The following is a 12,484-nucleotide window of genomic DNA, read 5'->3' as shown; positions in this document are numbered from 1 at the left end:
AAAGATTTACTCAGAAAAGTGATTTAGTTAAACATAAACGTATTCACAGCGGAGAAAAACCATTTTCATGTGATATTTGTAATAAAACATTTAATGAGAAAAGTAATTTAGTTAAACATAAACGTATTCACAATCGATAAAAAGTAGAAACAAATTTGTAAAAAAATAACATCGCCGTTATTTAATTAATGCTCTTATTGCAAAATGTTATAAAATTATTCATGAATTTTTTTTTAAATATTTATATTAGGAGAACATGTTCAACAAACCCTGGTGGAAAAAATATTTGACGAAAGAATAAGAAATTATGAAAAAGTCTTAGGAACTTTGAATTTCTCAACGTTTTCGTACTAGTCTAATTCAGAGTTCTTAATATTTTTTTGAAGTTTCTGAGACTTTTTCAGAGTTTCCTAAGACTTATCTTTTTTTCAAATATTTTTTCCACCAAGGAAATTCAAAATAAAATTTAACAAAGAACTGTTAAAAAAAATTCAGGATAAAATTATTGAAAATTTAGAAAAAATGAAAACGTTATCCCGAAAAATAATTTTATACTGTTTAAAATAACCATTATTATTCATTCATATTTATTTTGGGTGAAATATCCCTTGTGCAATATAAATCTGTTCTGGAAGTCAGAATATTTCTTCCGAAAGAGTCTCAATCAATTACCATTTACTGTCATTAAATGATTGATTAATAATTTATTTGATATTTTCAGAGATAGTTTTACTTTAAATATTCTTTTTCTGAATTTCAAATTAAATATTCTGACTTCCAGAACAGATTTATTTCTACAAGGAATGTACAAATGAATATATATAATCAATTATTGTTTTTATCAATTTTTCTGGTTTAATTATTATTATTCAATATTATACCTACCTTTATCTTTCATCCTTTACATTGATTTCAGGAATATCAAACAGAACCTACATTTTTAACAAAATATTACTACAATTATTCATGTATAGGTAAGTTTATTGAAAAAAAGGTAAGTAAAAAGAAATTCATAATGGGTAAGTTTAATATGAGTTAAATGAAAAAAGGTCAGTAAAAGGAAATAAATACTAAGTTTAAGAAAATAAGTTTATCGTAAAAAGTTGAGTAAAAGTTATATATAGTACATTATTGATCAACATAATATGTCCAAAGTGGAGTAGTGGCTAGCTCAGTCGTCTCCGGTTACAAAGCACGTCTATTCGTATCTAGCTTGGCCCCGAAATTTTTTTTATTAATTAAGTAAGAGAGTATATTTTATGTTATTTTAATTCACACCCCTTGACATAAGATTGATTTATGACATAAGTAGGAAGGTGGGACTAATATAATTACTTTTTTTTTTATTTTATGAAATAACAATTAATTATTCATAGGTAAGTAAGTTTAAGAAAATAAGTTAATTAGAACAAGTGAAAACAAACAATTGACTGAGTTAATTGTTGAAATACCATGTAAAGGCAGTGTTGATAACTCTGTCACATTTCACATACATACATATCTGACATATTTAACTGATATTCTCATATAATGCGCAAGTGTTGATGCGCACTCGTTTGTTTTTTTTGACGTCACGTAAATAACAAAAGATGCTCACTTTGATATTAATACATACTATAAAATTTGTACCTAATTAACGCCCTCGTGGGTAAACAGTGATGTTTACAAAAAAATGTTTCAAACAAAAGTTGTTTATTTTTTTGTAAGAAACATTTTTTACATTTAAACTTTTATTCTATCTCTAACGGTTTACAAGATGGGTACTACGGACCCATGACCCAATTGACCCATGTTGCTCATTTACGAACTTGACCTCACTTTTTACGTCCTAAACACGCTGTAAAAATTTCAGCTTGATATCTCTTTTCGTTTTTGAGTAATCGTGACCCCGGACGGACGGACAACCGGAAATGGATTAATTAGGTGATTTTATGAACACCTATACCAATTTTTTTTTTGTAGCATCAATATTTTTAGGCGTTACAAACTTGGGACTAAACTTATAATACTATGTATATTTCATATATACATGGTATAAAAAGGTGAGTAAAAGCTTTATATATAACATTATTGATACGATAATATGTCAAAGATGGGGTAGTGGTAAGCATAGTCGGCTTTGGTTATAGAAAACCTCGGTTCGTATTTAGTATTGTTTCGAATAAATTTTTAATTAAATAAGTTATTATCCCGAGAAATTGACACTTTTTTAGATAATTGTTATGGAGAACCATAAGCGATAAATAAGTAAGATTTATATTATTTTAATTCCCACCCCTGACAGAAGAGTGATTTATGATATAATTAAGAAAGTGGGACTAAAATAATTCCTTTTTTTTTGTGAAATATCATGTTCTCCTATTACAAAATCTTCTAAAATTTCATTTAACAAGAATAAATTTTAATAACAAACAACAAAAAGCAAGCAAAATAAGTATTTTTTTAATATTTTGTAATTGGAGAGAGAATGTGATGGAGGTAAGCTATATGACATGTTCTCCTATTAAAAATTTTCAAATTTTAGCGTAACCAAGCTATTTTTTAATTTTAGTACTACAATTTTATTAATATATTGTAATAGGAGAATATGAGTGAGATAAACCTTATTACATGTTTTCCTATTCAAAAATGATTTAGGTTACTCTGGCTTCATAGGCAAGTGCTATATCCACACAGCTAACTGGATTATGTATAATCATATAATTATCTATACTTACCTTTACTAAATTATTTATAAATTGATAATTTTTTTCTGAAATAAAAAATAGGATAGAAAATTTAAAAAATAAAAACAAAATTTAAAATTTATAACGATTTTTATTTATTTATATTAATTTAGAAAAAATGAAAACGTAATCCAGAAAATTGATTTTATACTGTATAAAAATGCCATTTTGATTCATTCATATTTATTTTTGATGAAATATATACAAATATATATAATAATAAAATAACGTTTTTATCAATATTTCTGATTTAATTATTAATATGCAATATTATACCTACCTTTATCTTTTATCCTTTACATCGATTTCAGGAATATCAAACAGAACCTACATTTTTAACATAATATTACTACAATTATTCATTTATAGGTAAGTTTATTGGAAAAAGATAAGTAAAAAGAAATACGGAATGGATAAGTTTAATAAAAAAGGTTAGTAAAAGAAAATAAAAACTAAGTTTAAGAAAACAAGTTTACTCAAAATAGGTGAGAAAAAGGTATGTTTATTACATTGTTGATTATTAAGACATGTCAAAGTTGGAATAGTGGGTAGAACACTCGCCTTGGGTTATATGGGTATCCGGCATTGTCCCGATTAATTTTTAATTAATTAAGCAATTATTATGCCGGAGAAATCAATTTTACTAACATAATTAATTTTTTTGTTTTTATGAAATAACATGTTCTCCTATTACAAAATCTTATGAAATTTCATTTAACAAGAATAAATTTACGCATGCACAACAAAAAAGCAAGCAAAATACGTATTTTTTTAAAATTTTGTAATAGGAGAATATGAGTGAGATAAACTATAGGACATGTTCTCCTATTAAAAAGCTTCAAATTTTAACGTAACTAAGCATTTTTTTTTATTTTAGAACTACAAAATTTAATATTTTGTAATAGGAGAATATGAGTGAGATAAACTATAGGACATGTTCTCCTATTAAAAAGTTTTCAAATTTTAACGCAACTAAGCATTTTTTTTTATTTTAGAGCTCCGCGATCTTAGCACCTCATGTGCGGAATTTCGATTGACCAATTATACCATCTGAAAGGTCAGAAGTTGGTCATAAAAGGTCAGTTGGTCTCATTAATTGGTCAGAATCAGAAAATTTTTTATTAAAGATTAAAGTTTTTCAAGGTCAATTAATAAGTTTAGCACCTCATTCGCAGAAAAAATAAAAAACTCCACCTATGCGCGATCGGGAAGCATTCGCTGATAATTGGTCAGCTAATATAAATAATTGGTCAGTTTAATTTAATATTAAAAAAAATTAAAAAAGTTGTCTCTGTCGTAACGCGCATGCTTTGAGCCGGAAGGTTTTATCAGAGCCGGAGGGCAGTGAGTACTTACGCACAGCTCTTCACTATAAACCAGACAGAGTAGGGGATACAAGGGATAGTAGTACATATAAAAAAAAAAAATTATAAAAAAAATATTTCCCCTACTCTTATAGTGAAGAGCTGTGTGTAAGTACTCACTGCCCTCCGGCTCAAAGCATGCGCGTTACGACAGAGACAACTTTTTTAATTTTTTTTAATCTTATATATTTAAACGAGCAATTCTTGTATATATATATATATATATATATATATATATATATCAACGATCTTGGAAATGGCTCCAACGATTTTCATGAAAATGAGTATGTAGGGGTTTTTTGGGGCGATAAGTCGATCTAGCTAGGTTTCATTTATCAGAAATGTCGTTTAATCCGTCTTTTCATGAAAAATTCATCAGACATCTATTGGTGTATAACGTAGTTAATGATATACAATGCAAATTATAACATAACAAAAAGGAGGCGTTTGAGTAGTCTAAAGTGAAAAATATGACTCTTGCTGACATCTATTGGCGAATAACCGAGCGAAGCTCGGTGATCCAGATATTATTAAATTAAACTGACCAATTATTTATATTAGCCGACCAATTATCAGCGAATGCTTCCCGATCGCGCATAGGTGAAGTTTTTTATTTTTTCTGCGAATGAGGTGCTAAACTTATTAATTGACCTTGAAAAACTTTAATCTTTAATAAAAAATTTTCTGATGCTGACCAATTAATGAGACCAACTGACCTTTAATGACCAATTTCTGACCTTTCAGATGGTATAATTGGTCAATCGAAATTCCGCACATGAGGTGCTAAGATCGCGGAGCTTTATTTTAGAACTTCAAAATTTAATATTTTGTAATAGGAGAATATGAGTGAGATCAACTATAGGTATTGAGATGACAACCTTAAATTGGTCACTGGCTCTCCGTATACATGCAAACGAATTTTGAAAGACGTATTGTTTCTTTATTTAAAATAATATATAAAATATATTGTTTCCCCAACAACCATTGAAATGGATAAATTATTATCAAAACTAATAGATGGCCCTACACGAATATAACGTGTAGAGCCACCTGGAGAAAGGCACCTTCAGAGAACGAAAATAGTAAAAATTTTACAGGGAGTTGCAGATCTGTTTTAAATTAAAAACTATAATCTGTGACATTTATGGTTTTTTTTACATTATGAATCCTTTTATGTCTAACTAAATGACTTTGCTGATTAAATGTTTTATTACAAACATCACATGAAAATGGTTTCTCTCCGGTGTGAATACGTTTATGTCTAACTAAACAATATTGGTGAGTAAATGTTTTATTACAAATATCACATGAAAATGGTTTTTCTTCACTATGAATATGTTTATGTTTAACTAAATCACTTTTCTGAGTAAATCTTTTATTACAAACATCACATGAAAATGGTTTCTCTCCACTATGAAACTTTTTATGTAAAACTAAATGATGTTGTTGAGTAAATGTTTTATTACAAATATCACATGAAAATGGTTTTTCTCCACTATGTATGCGTTTATGCGAAACTAAATGATGTTGACGAGTAAATCGTTTATTACAAATATCACATGGAAATGGTTTTTCTCCATTATGGATCCTTTTATGTCCAACTAAATTACTTTGCTGATTAAATGTTTTATTACAAATATCACACGCAAATGGTTTTTCTTTACTATGAATAAGTTTATGTCCAACTAAATTACTTTGCTGAGTAAATGTTTTATTACAAATATCACATGAAAATGGTTTTTCTCCGCTATGAATCCGTTTATGTCTAACTAGGGAAATTCGCTGAGTAAATCGTTTATTACAAATATCACATGGAAATGGTTTTTCTTCACTATGAATAAACTTATGCCTAACTAAATAACTTTGCATAGTAAATGTTTTATTACAAATGTCACATGAAAATGATTTTTCTACTAAAACAGTTTCATCTAATATTTCACTTTTAATAATCACTTCTGTATGTAATTCTTTTTCAACTTTAATATTTTCGTAATTAACTGTGCACAATTGTTTATCATTTTCATTAGGTTCATATTTTAAACTTATAACACTATCATTGCAGCATTCTTCCGGGTTTTCATTTTTAATTCGTCCAACTTCTATTACAATATTGTCATCTAACGTTTCATCTTTAATAATTAATTCTGTGTGTAACTCTTCTTCAAGTTTAATGTGTTCTTTACTGATTAATAAAGAATTCTTTATATTATCAAATGAATTATTTGCCATTTTGTTAACCTTTCTGTTTCACAAACACTAACTATAGCTCCGTATAGATAACAGACAAAATTGTTATTTTTCACTCAAACTATTTCCATTCATTTGGGAATCGTTTGGGAGGATTTGGGAATATAATTTTAGAATTTGGGAATTATTAGTTTTCCTGTAATTAATGATTCTTTTTTCAGCGTATAGTTAGCAGGTAGGAAATTAAATCCACTTAATTTTTATGTTATTCGAAAGAAAATCATTTGGGAATTACGATAAACACGGTTTCAGAGTTTGAGAATGTATAATTAATTAATTACACCTATTTTTTAGTTGATTGATAGGTTATGTTAATTAACCGTACACCTGAACCATTAATTGTTATATAGCAGTATGGCGCCAATATTCAAATATTACTAAAAAATTTATTTTATAATTTATATAAATGTTAAGTTTAATTTTTCATTAAAACTTTTCTTATTCAATTGGGAATCGTTTGGGAAGATTTAGGAATATAATTTTATTATTTAGAACTGATTAGTTTTCATTTAATTAATTAGTCCTTCAAAGCGTATACTTAGAAGGTAAAAAATTAAATTTTCACCATTTTTACGTTATTTGATAATAATTTACATGGAGACTAATCTAATTAATTTGGGAATCACGTTAAACACGGTTTCATCATTTGGGAAAGTATAATTAATTTATTAATTACATTTATTTTTTAGTTGATTTTTTGTGGTTATATTAATGGCGGCAATATTCAAATGTTACTTCATTGACAATAATTTTGTTTTTTTTAATTTGTGTAAATGTTAAGTTTTATTTTTCATTAAAACTATTCTTATTCAATTGGGAATCGTTTGGGAAGATTTTATAATAATGAAGGTCATGTTCACAATACAGTGCAATACAACCAACTCAGTAATAATGAATTAAATCTATTTGTATAAAGCCTATACAATATGACCATGGACCAATCATGTACAACTCTCAACCATGGACATATAGTATCTCAATTATCCAAACAAGGTGGCAACAAAACTTTTTCTGGCGCGGCGGCACCAAAGTAGTATTGATAACATTTTTCTCCCCAGGTTTTAAAGTTTCTCGGGGTGGCCAATCACTTTTAATCCAGTGCTATTTTCTGGCTCTACTATCCCATAAGCACAAGAAGCTTGCGTATTTATTATAGCCTGCCTGCTGACCCAAAAGCATCGTGAGTATTTTGAAGTCCCCACAAACCATCCCTTGATGGTCCAGATATTTGATTCTTTCCAAGGTAATGGCCAAATGGTTATAGTTAGTTTTCTTCCATATGCACAGAATAACCGCATTGGAGGCGAAGCTAATTTAATTTGTATTGTGCAATAATAATACTTTAAGACTAGTTTATGCTGTTACTAATATCTATGAAAACCTATGTGATAGAATGTTTTGAATAATTTTCCTGTTTTTGGGAGGTCAAAATCTATAAAAAAAATGTAAAAAAATCCTGTGCAGTTTTTTGGTCGCAGATCTGTGTTATCTATCGACAACGAATAGACACGCAATAATTTTGCAAAGAATTTTCGAATGCGTTATTTATGCGCAATTATTTTAATTATGAAACAATAAATTTTACGGTTTACGGGTGTCCGGGTCACGGAGAAATAAACTGTATGTGACTAACTCATAGAGATAATAACATGGCCGTAAACGGTTGATCGCTTTAGAGAGATCAGATTTTAGACGGGTGTAAAGCGATCTTTGATATCCCGGCTTATGAATAAAATATGGCATAATTATTCTTTCTTAAACTTTAATTATCCTGTTTTGTGGCTGCGCAAATTTTAAATATTGTTGATACTTGGTGTTTTTCTATAAATAAAAAATTTTTAATTAAGCAATTGTATTATTTTTTTTTTGTATGTTCCAGTCTTTCCATTTTAAATTTCAAGTTATTCATTTGTTGGAGAAAAAATGATAAATAGGGTATTATCGTTAGTCAAAAATAAATCATGAAATTTGAAAAATTAAAATTTATGTAAAAATATACTTAAATATTCTGATTTCGAGTCATAAAAGCACATTTTTATGATTCGATTTTAAAATATTAAAAATCGTAATTTTTAAACTGTATATCACGTGACCTAAAATGCAGGTAAGCCCTGCTGTGATGTCATAGTGGTATGAGTTAATTCGGTGTAGACAGCTGGGTATAATATATCCATAGATAATAAGTATTTATATTTATATAATCAGATGTCTATGAATATATCTGTCAAACTTATTTGTGTTATTTCGTATAATGATACCCATATTACGTCATCAAATTGAATGCCCGCGTTTTTGACAGGTTTAAAATTTAATTTAAGTATTTGGCAAGAAAGCGTGTGTATTTTTCCGAAATAAATTTTTGGTGGTATCAACATTTTGAAGTACTTTTTCAAAAATAGTGGAATACCCTATTGTATTTGCGAGCAAATTTTTAGTTTTTCCTTGTACGGAACCCTGAACTCGCACTTGAAACATATTTAAAAACACTGTCCATTAAATTACCTTAACGAAACAAAACACAAATTAAAATCGGTTTACCCGTTTAGGATTTCTTAATAGGAAAGTTCTATTGCTTTATATCTGCTTCGAAAAATAAAAAAATAATTGTACAATTAAAAAAATTGAATATGTTGTAAAAATTTATTTTAAATTAAAATACAAATTTGGTATTAGTGGATTTTACATCTGTAATTTTAGGCCATCAAGGTTTGCGTTAATCGAAGTACATTGTAATGTAAATACTAAGTAGCGACTGTATGTCCCCGTAAAACTTTAATTTTCACTCCTAGCAATACTTTCGCAAAGGTTACCCTCTAGAATTTTATGAAAGAGGTTAATTAACTCGATAAATGTTAATTTACATGAAAAAAGATTACCATAAATAAAATAATTTTTCGTGTAAAATCGTTATTTATCGAGAAAATTGGCTTCACTCGTAAAATTCAAACGTAAGAAACTCAAATGAAATTTTCCAGGAGCGTCTACTTATCTTTAATTTTTTCGATGATTATCTTTAAATCTTCGTCACTCAAATAACTAAATATTTTTTCAGTACATTCTTGTGGTAATTGAAGATAGTAGGCAAAAAGAAAATGTAAAATTTTATTCCCTTGATCAAGTAACTCTTTTCTTTTCATACCATTTCTGAAACGGCTTTTTATCATGCTTCCATATATTGGAAATTTTGTTTTATAGTCGTCTAATTTTAGAATCTGCACTATATTTTCATTCCTCAAACATATTGCTAATGAATCAGTGTTCTTTGTCAAGATATCATAAAATGAAATATTATAATTATTCATCTTCTCGCTCTTCATGCTTGTTATTTCATTCTCACATTTTTCCTGAAAATCAGGAAAGGAAATTCCATCAACTGAAAGCAAATTTCGTTGACTAACATATAAATTTGCGGTTTTCATTTGAACTATGTGGCGTTTAAGAATTTCAATAGTTTCAGCAGTTTTAGCATATTCAAGAGGTGTAAGATATCTTCTTGTCATAATATTGATATCAGAACCATACTCCAGTAGAGTTGTAACAGTTTTAACGTGCCCCAAGTGAGATGCAATGTGGAGTGCTGTATTGAAAACCTGGTCTCTAGAATTAATATCACAGCCATACTCCAGGAGAGTTGTAACAGTTTTAACGTGCCCCAAGTGAGATGCAATGTGGAGTGCTGTATTGCCAACCTGGTCTCTAGAATAAATATCACAGCCATACTCCAGGAGAATTGTAACAACTATAACACGCCCTTCGTGAGATGCAATGTGGAGTGCTGTTTTGCCAACCTTGTCTCTAGAATTAATATCACAGCCATACTCCAGGAGAGTTGTAACAACTGTAACACGCCCTTCGTGAGATGCAATGTGGAGTGCTGTTTTGCCAACCTTGTCTCTAGAATTAATATCACAGCCATACTCCAAGAGAGTTGTAACAACTTTAACATGCCCTTCGAAAGAAGCAGTATGGAGTGCTGTATCGCCATCGATTCTTCTAAAATTAATTTCAGCACCGGATTTCAAGAGAGTTTCCATGATTTCCTGATGTCCTTTTTGAGCACTGATATACAGGGGTGTAGAATTACATTTATTTTTAGAATCAACTTTAGCACCACGTTCAAGCAATAGTTTTACAATCTCGTTGGAACCTTCTAGTGTTGCAATGTGCAACGCTGTGAATCCATTCCGTTCCCCAGCATCTACGTCAACTCCTTTATTCAAAAGAATTTTACAAATTTCTACATTTTTTCTTCGTGCAGACATATGGAGTGGTGTCTCGAGATTTTTTTTTTCTCTAACATTGACATTTGCATTATATTCTAAAAGAACTTCAACAACTTGTGAATATCCATTGTAGACAGCAAAATGAAGTGGCGTCTTACCACCTCGAGTTTGAGCGTCTACATTAGCACCATGATTAAGAAGCAGTTTAGTAATTTTCCTCTTTATATTAACATAAGAATCTCTATCAAGAGATTTATAAGAATCTTCATAACAATCACTTACAGTTAAAAGCAATGCTGTGTTACCGTTTATATCGGTAGCGTTAACATCAGCATTATGTTGCAAAAGAAGTTCAACGATTTCCGGGCATTCCCTCTTAACAGCAATATTCAATAGCTCGGGATAATCTTTAACATTTGCTCCATTATCTAAAAGTAGCTTGGTAATTTTTAAGTTTTGATTTTCAATAGCATAAAATAGTGGGGTTTTTCTGTTTTTGCCTTCAGCATTTATATCAGATTTATGTTTTAAAAGTAATTCAGTAATTTCTAATCGATTATTTTGGATCGCATCATAAAGTGGAGTTTGACCATAACGATTTTTAACATTAACATTAGCATTATGTTGCAAAAGAAGTTCAACGATTTCCGTGCATCCCCTATTAACAGCAATATTCAATAGCTTGGGAAAATCTTTAACATTTGCTCCATTATCTAAAAGTAGCTTGGTAATTTTTAAATTTTCCTTTTCAATAGCATTAAATAGTGGGGTTTTTCTGTCTATGCCTATAGCATTTATATCAGATTTATGTTTTAAAAGTAATTCAGTAATTTCTAATCGATTATTTTGAATCGCATTATAAAGTGGAGTTTGGCCAAACCAATTTTTAACATTAACATCAGCTTCATGTTTTAAAAGCAATTCAGTAATTCCTAACCGATTATTTTTAATCGCATCATAAAGTGGAGTACGACCATAACGATTTTTAACATTAACATCAGCTTCATGTTTTAACAGTAATTCGATAATTTCTTGATCATTATTTTCAATCGCTTCATGGAGTGGAGTTACGCCAAAGATATTTTGAGCATTAATATTAGCACCTCTGACTAGAAGCATCTTTATAATTTCTATGTCACCATTTTTAACAGCAAAATGAAGGGGAGTATTAGAAGAGTTTTGATAACTGTTGACTTCAGAGCCGCTTGTTAAAAGTAATTTAGCAATCTCCGAATGTTTATCAACAAGAGCATCACAAAGTAAATCATATCCTTTTGACAATGATTCTAAATATGGCAGCCCGTAAGAATTTATTAACTCCCTTGCTGTTTCCAGTTCTCCATTACGAATCGCATTAATTAAACGGCACCTTATATCCCGATTATCCATAATTAAAGCACTAAAAATTATAACATTATTAAATTAATAACATTTCAACATATTATAATTTATATTTCCCATTTTACCACAAGATTTTAATCAGATTTTAAAATACACATATTTGCACATACTTCCTTTTAATTAATTGCTCTGACGTGGCGAAAAATATATCAAATAAGTATTTTTTTCCATATTATCTATTTTCTCTCAAAATGAATCTGTAGATTGTTGAAATGTATAAAGGCCATCACACATAAGACATAGTATGACGGAAGACGTACGCACGTTAGTGCTCTATATATACAAGTAAGAATGTTCGCCATTTTTATGCTAATGTGAAATAGACAAAATGTTCGTGGATAGTACTTTTAAGAATAGGTAAGTTTCTTAATTAATATTTTATTTAGAACATTAACGCTACACAAAAATTGACAGTTTTTTTTATGGAATATATTTGAAGAAGAGAGTGCGTTAGATATTTTTTCAAATATCAATTACTCAATACATATAAGTATTATAAACAGAAAAAATAAGTTCAGTAGTT

General features: G+C 29.0%; 1 protein-coding gene across 5 annotated transcripts; it reads right to left on the bottom strand.

Moving 5' to 3' along the window:
• Nucleotides 1-8,963: 8,963 nt before the first annotated feature.
• Nucleotides 8,964-12,176, bottom strand: LOC123300167 (ankyrin-3-like). 5 transcript variants are annotated; one of them, XM_044882673.1, is made up of 3 exons: nt 12,027-12,176; nt 10,105-11,959; nt 8,964-10,005 (listed from the first exon to the last, which is right to left on the bottom strand). In XM_044882673.1, the coding sequence occupies exons 2-3, from the start codon at nt 11,947-11,949 to the stop codon at nt 9,319-9,321; spliced, it is 2,532 nt and encodes an 843-aa protein (XP_044738608.1). In that variant the 5' UTR covers nt 11,950-11,959; nt 12,027-12,176; the 3' UTR covers nt 8,964-9,318. The 5 variants fall into 5 exon arrangements, with proteins under 5 accessions (XP_044738608.1, XP_044738610.1, XP_044738611.1 ...); XM_044882675.1 differs by having other exon boundaries at nt 8,964-10,026; nt 10,126-11,959; XM_044882676.1 differs by having other exon boundaries at nt 8,964-9,998; nt 10,494-11,959.
• Nucleotides 12,177-12,484: the final 308 nt, after the last annotated feature.

Source organism: Chrysoperla carnea, chromosome 5 (assembly GCF_905475395.1).
Source record: "Chrysoperla carnea chromosome 5, inChrCarn1.1, whole genome shotgun sequence".
NCBI lineage: Eukaryota > Metazoa > Arthropoda > Insecta > Neuroptera > Chrysopidae > Chrysoperla > Chrysoperla carnea.
This window is presented reverse-complemented; position numbering and strand designations above follow the sequence as displayed.

Coding starts and splice junctions, on each gene's coding strand:
- LOC123300167 (XM_044882671.1), bottom strand. CDS start 11,949: ATGGATAATCGGGATATAAGGTGCCGTTTAATTAATGCGATTCGTAAT.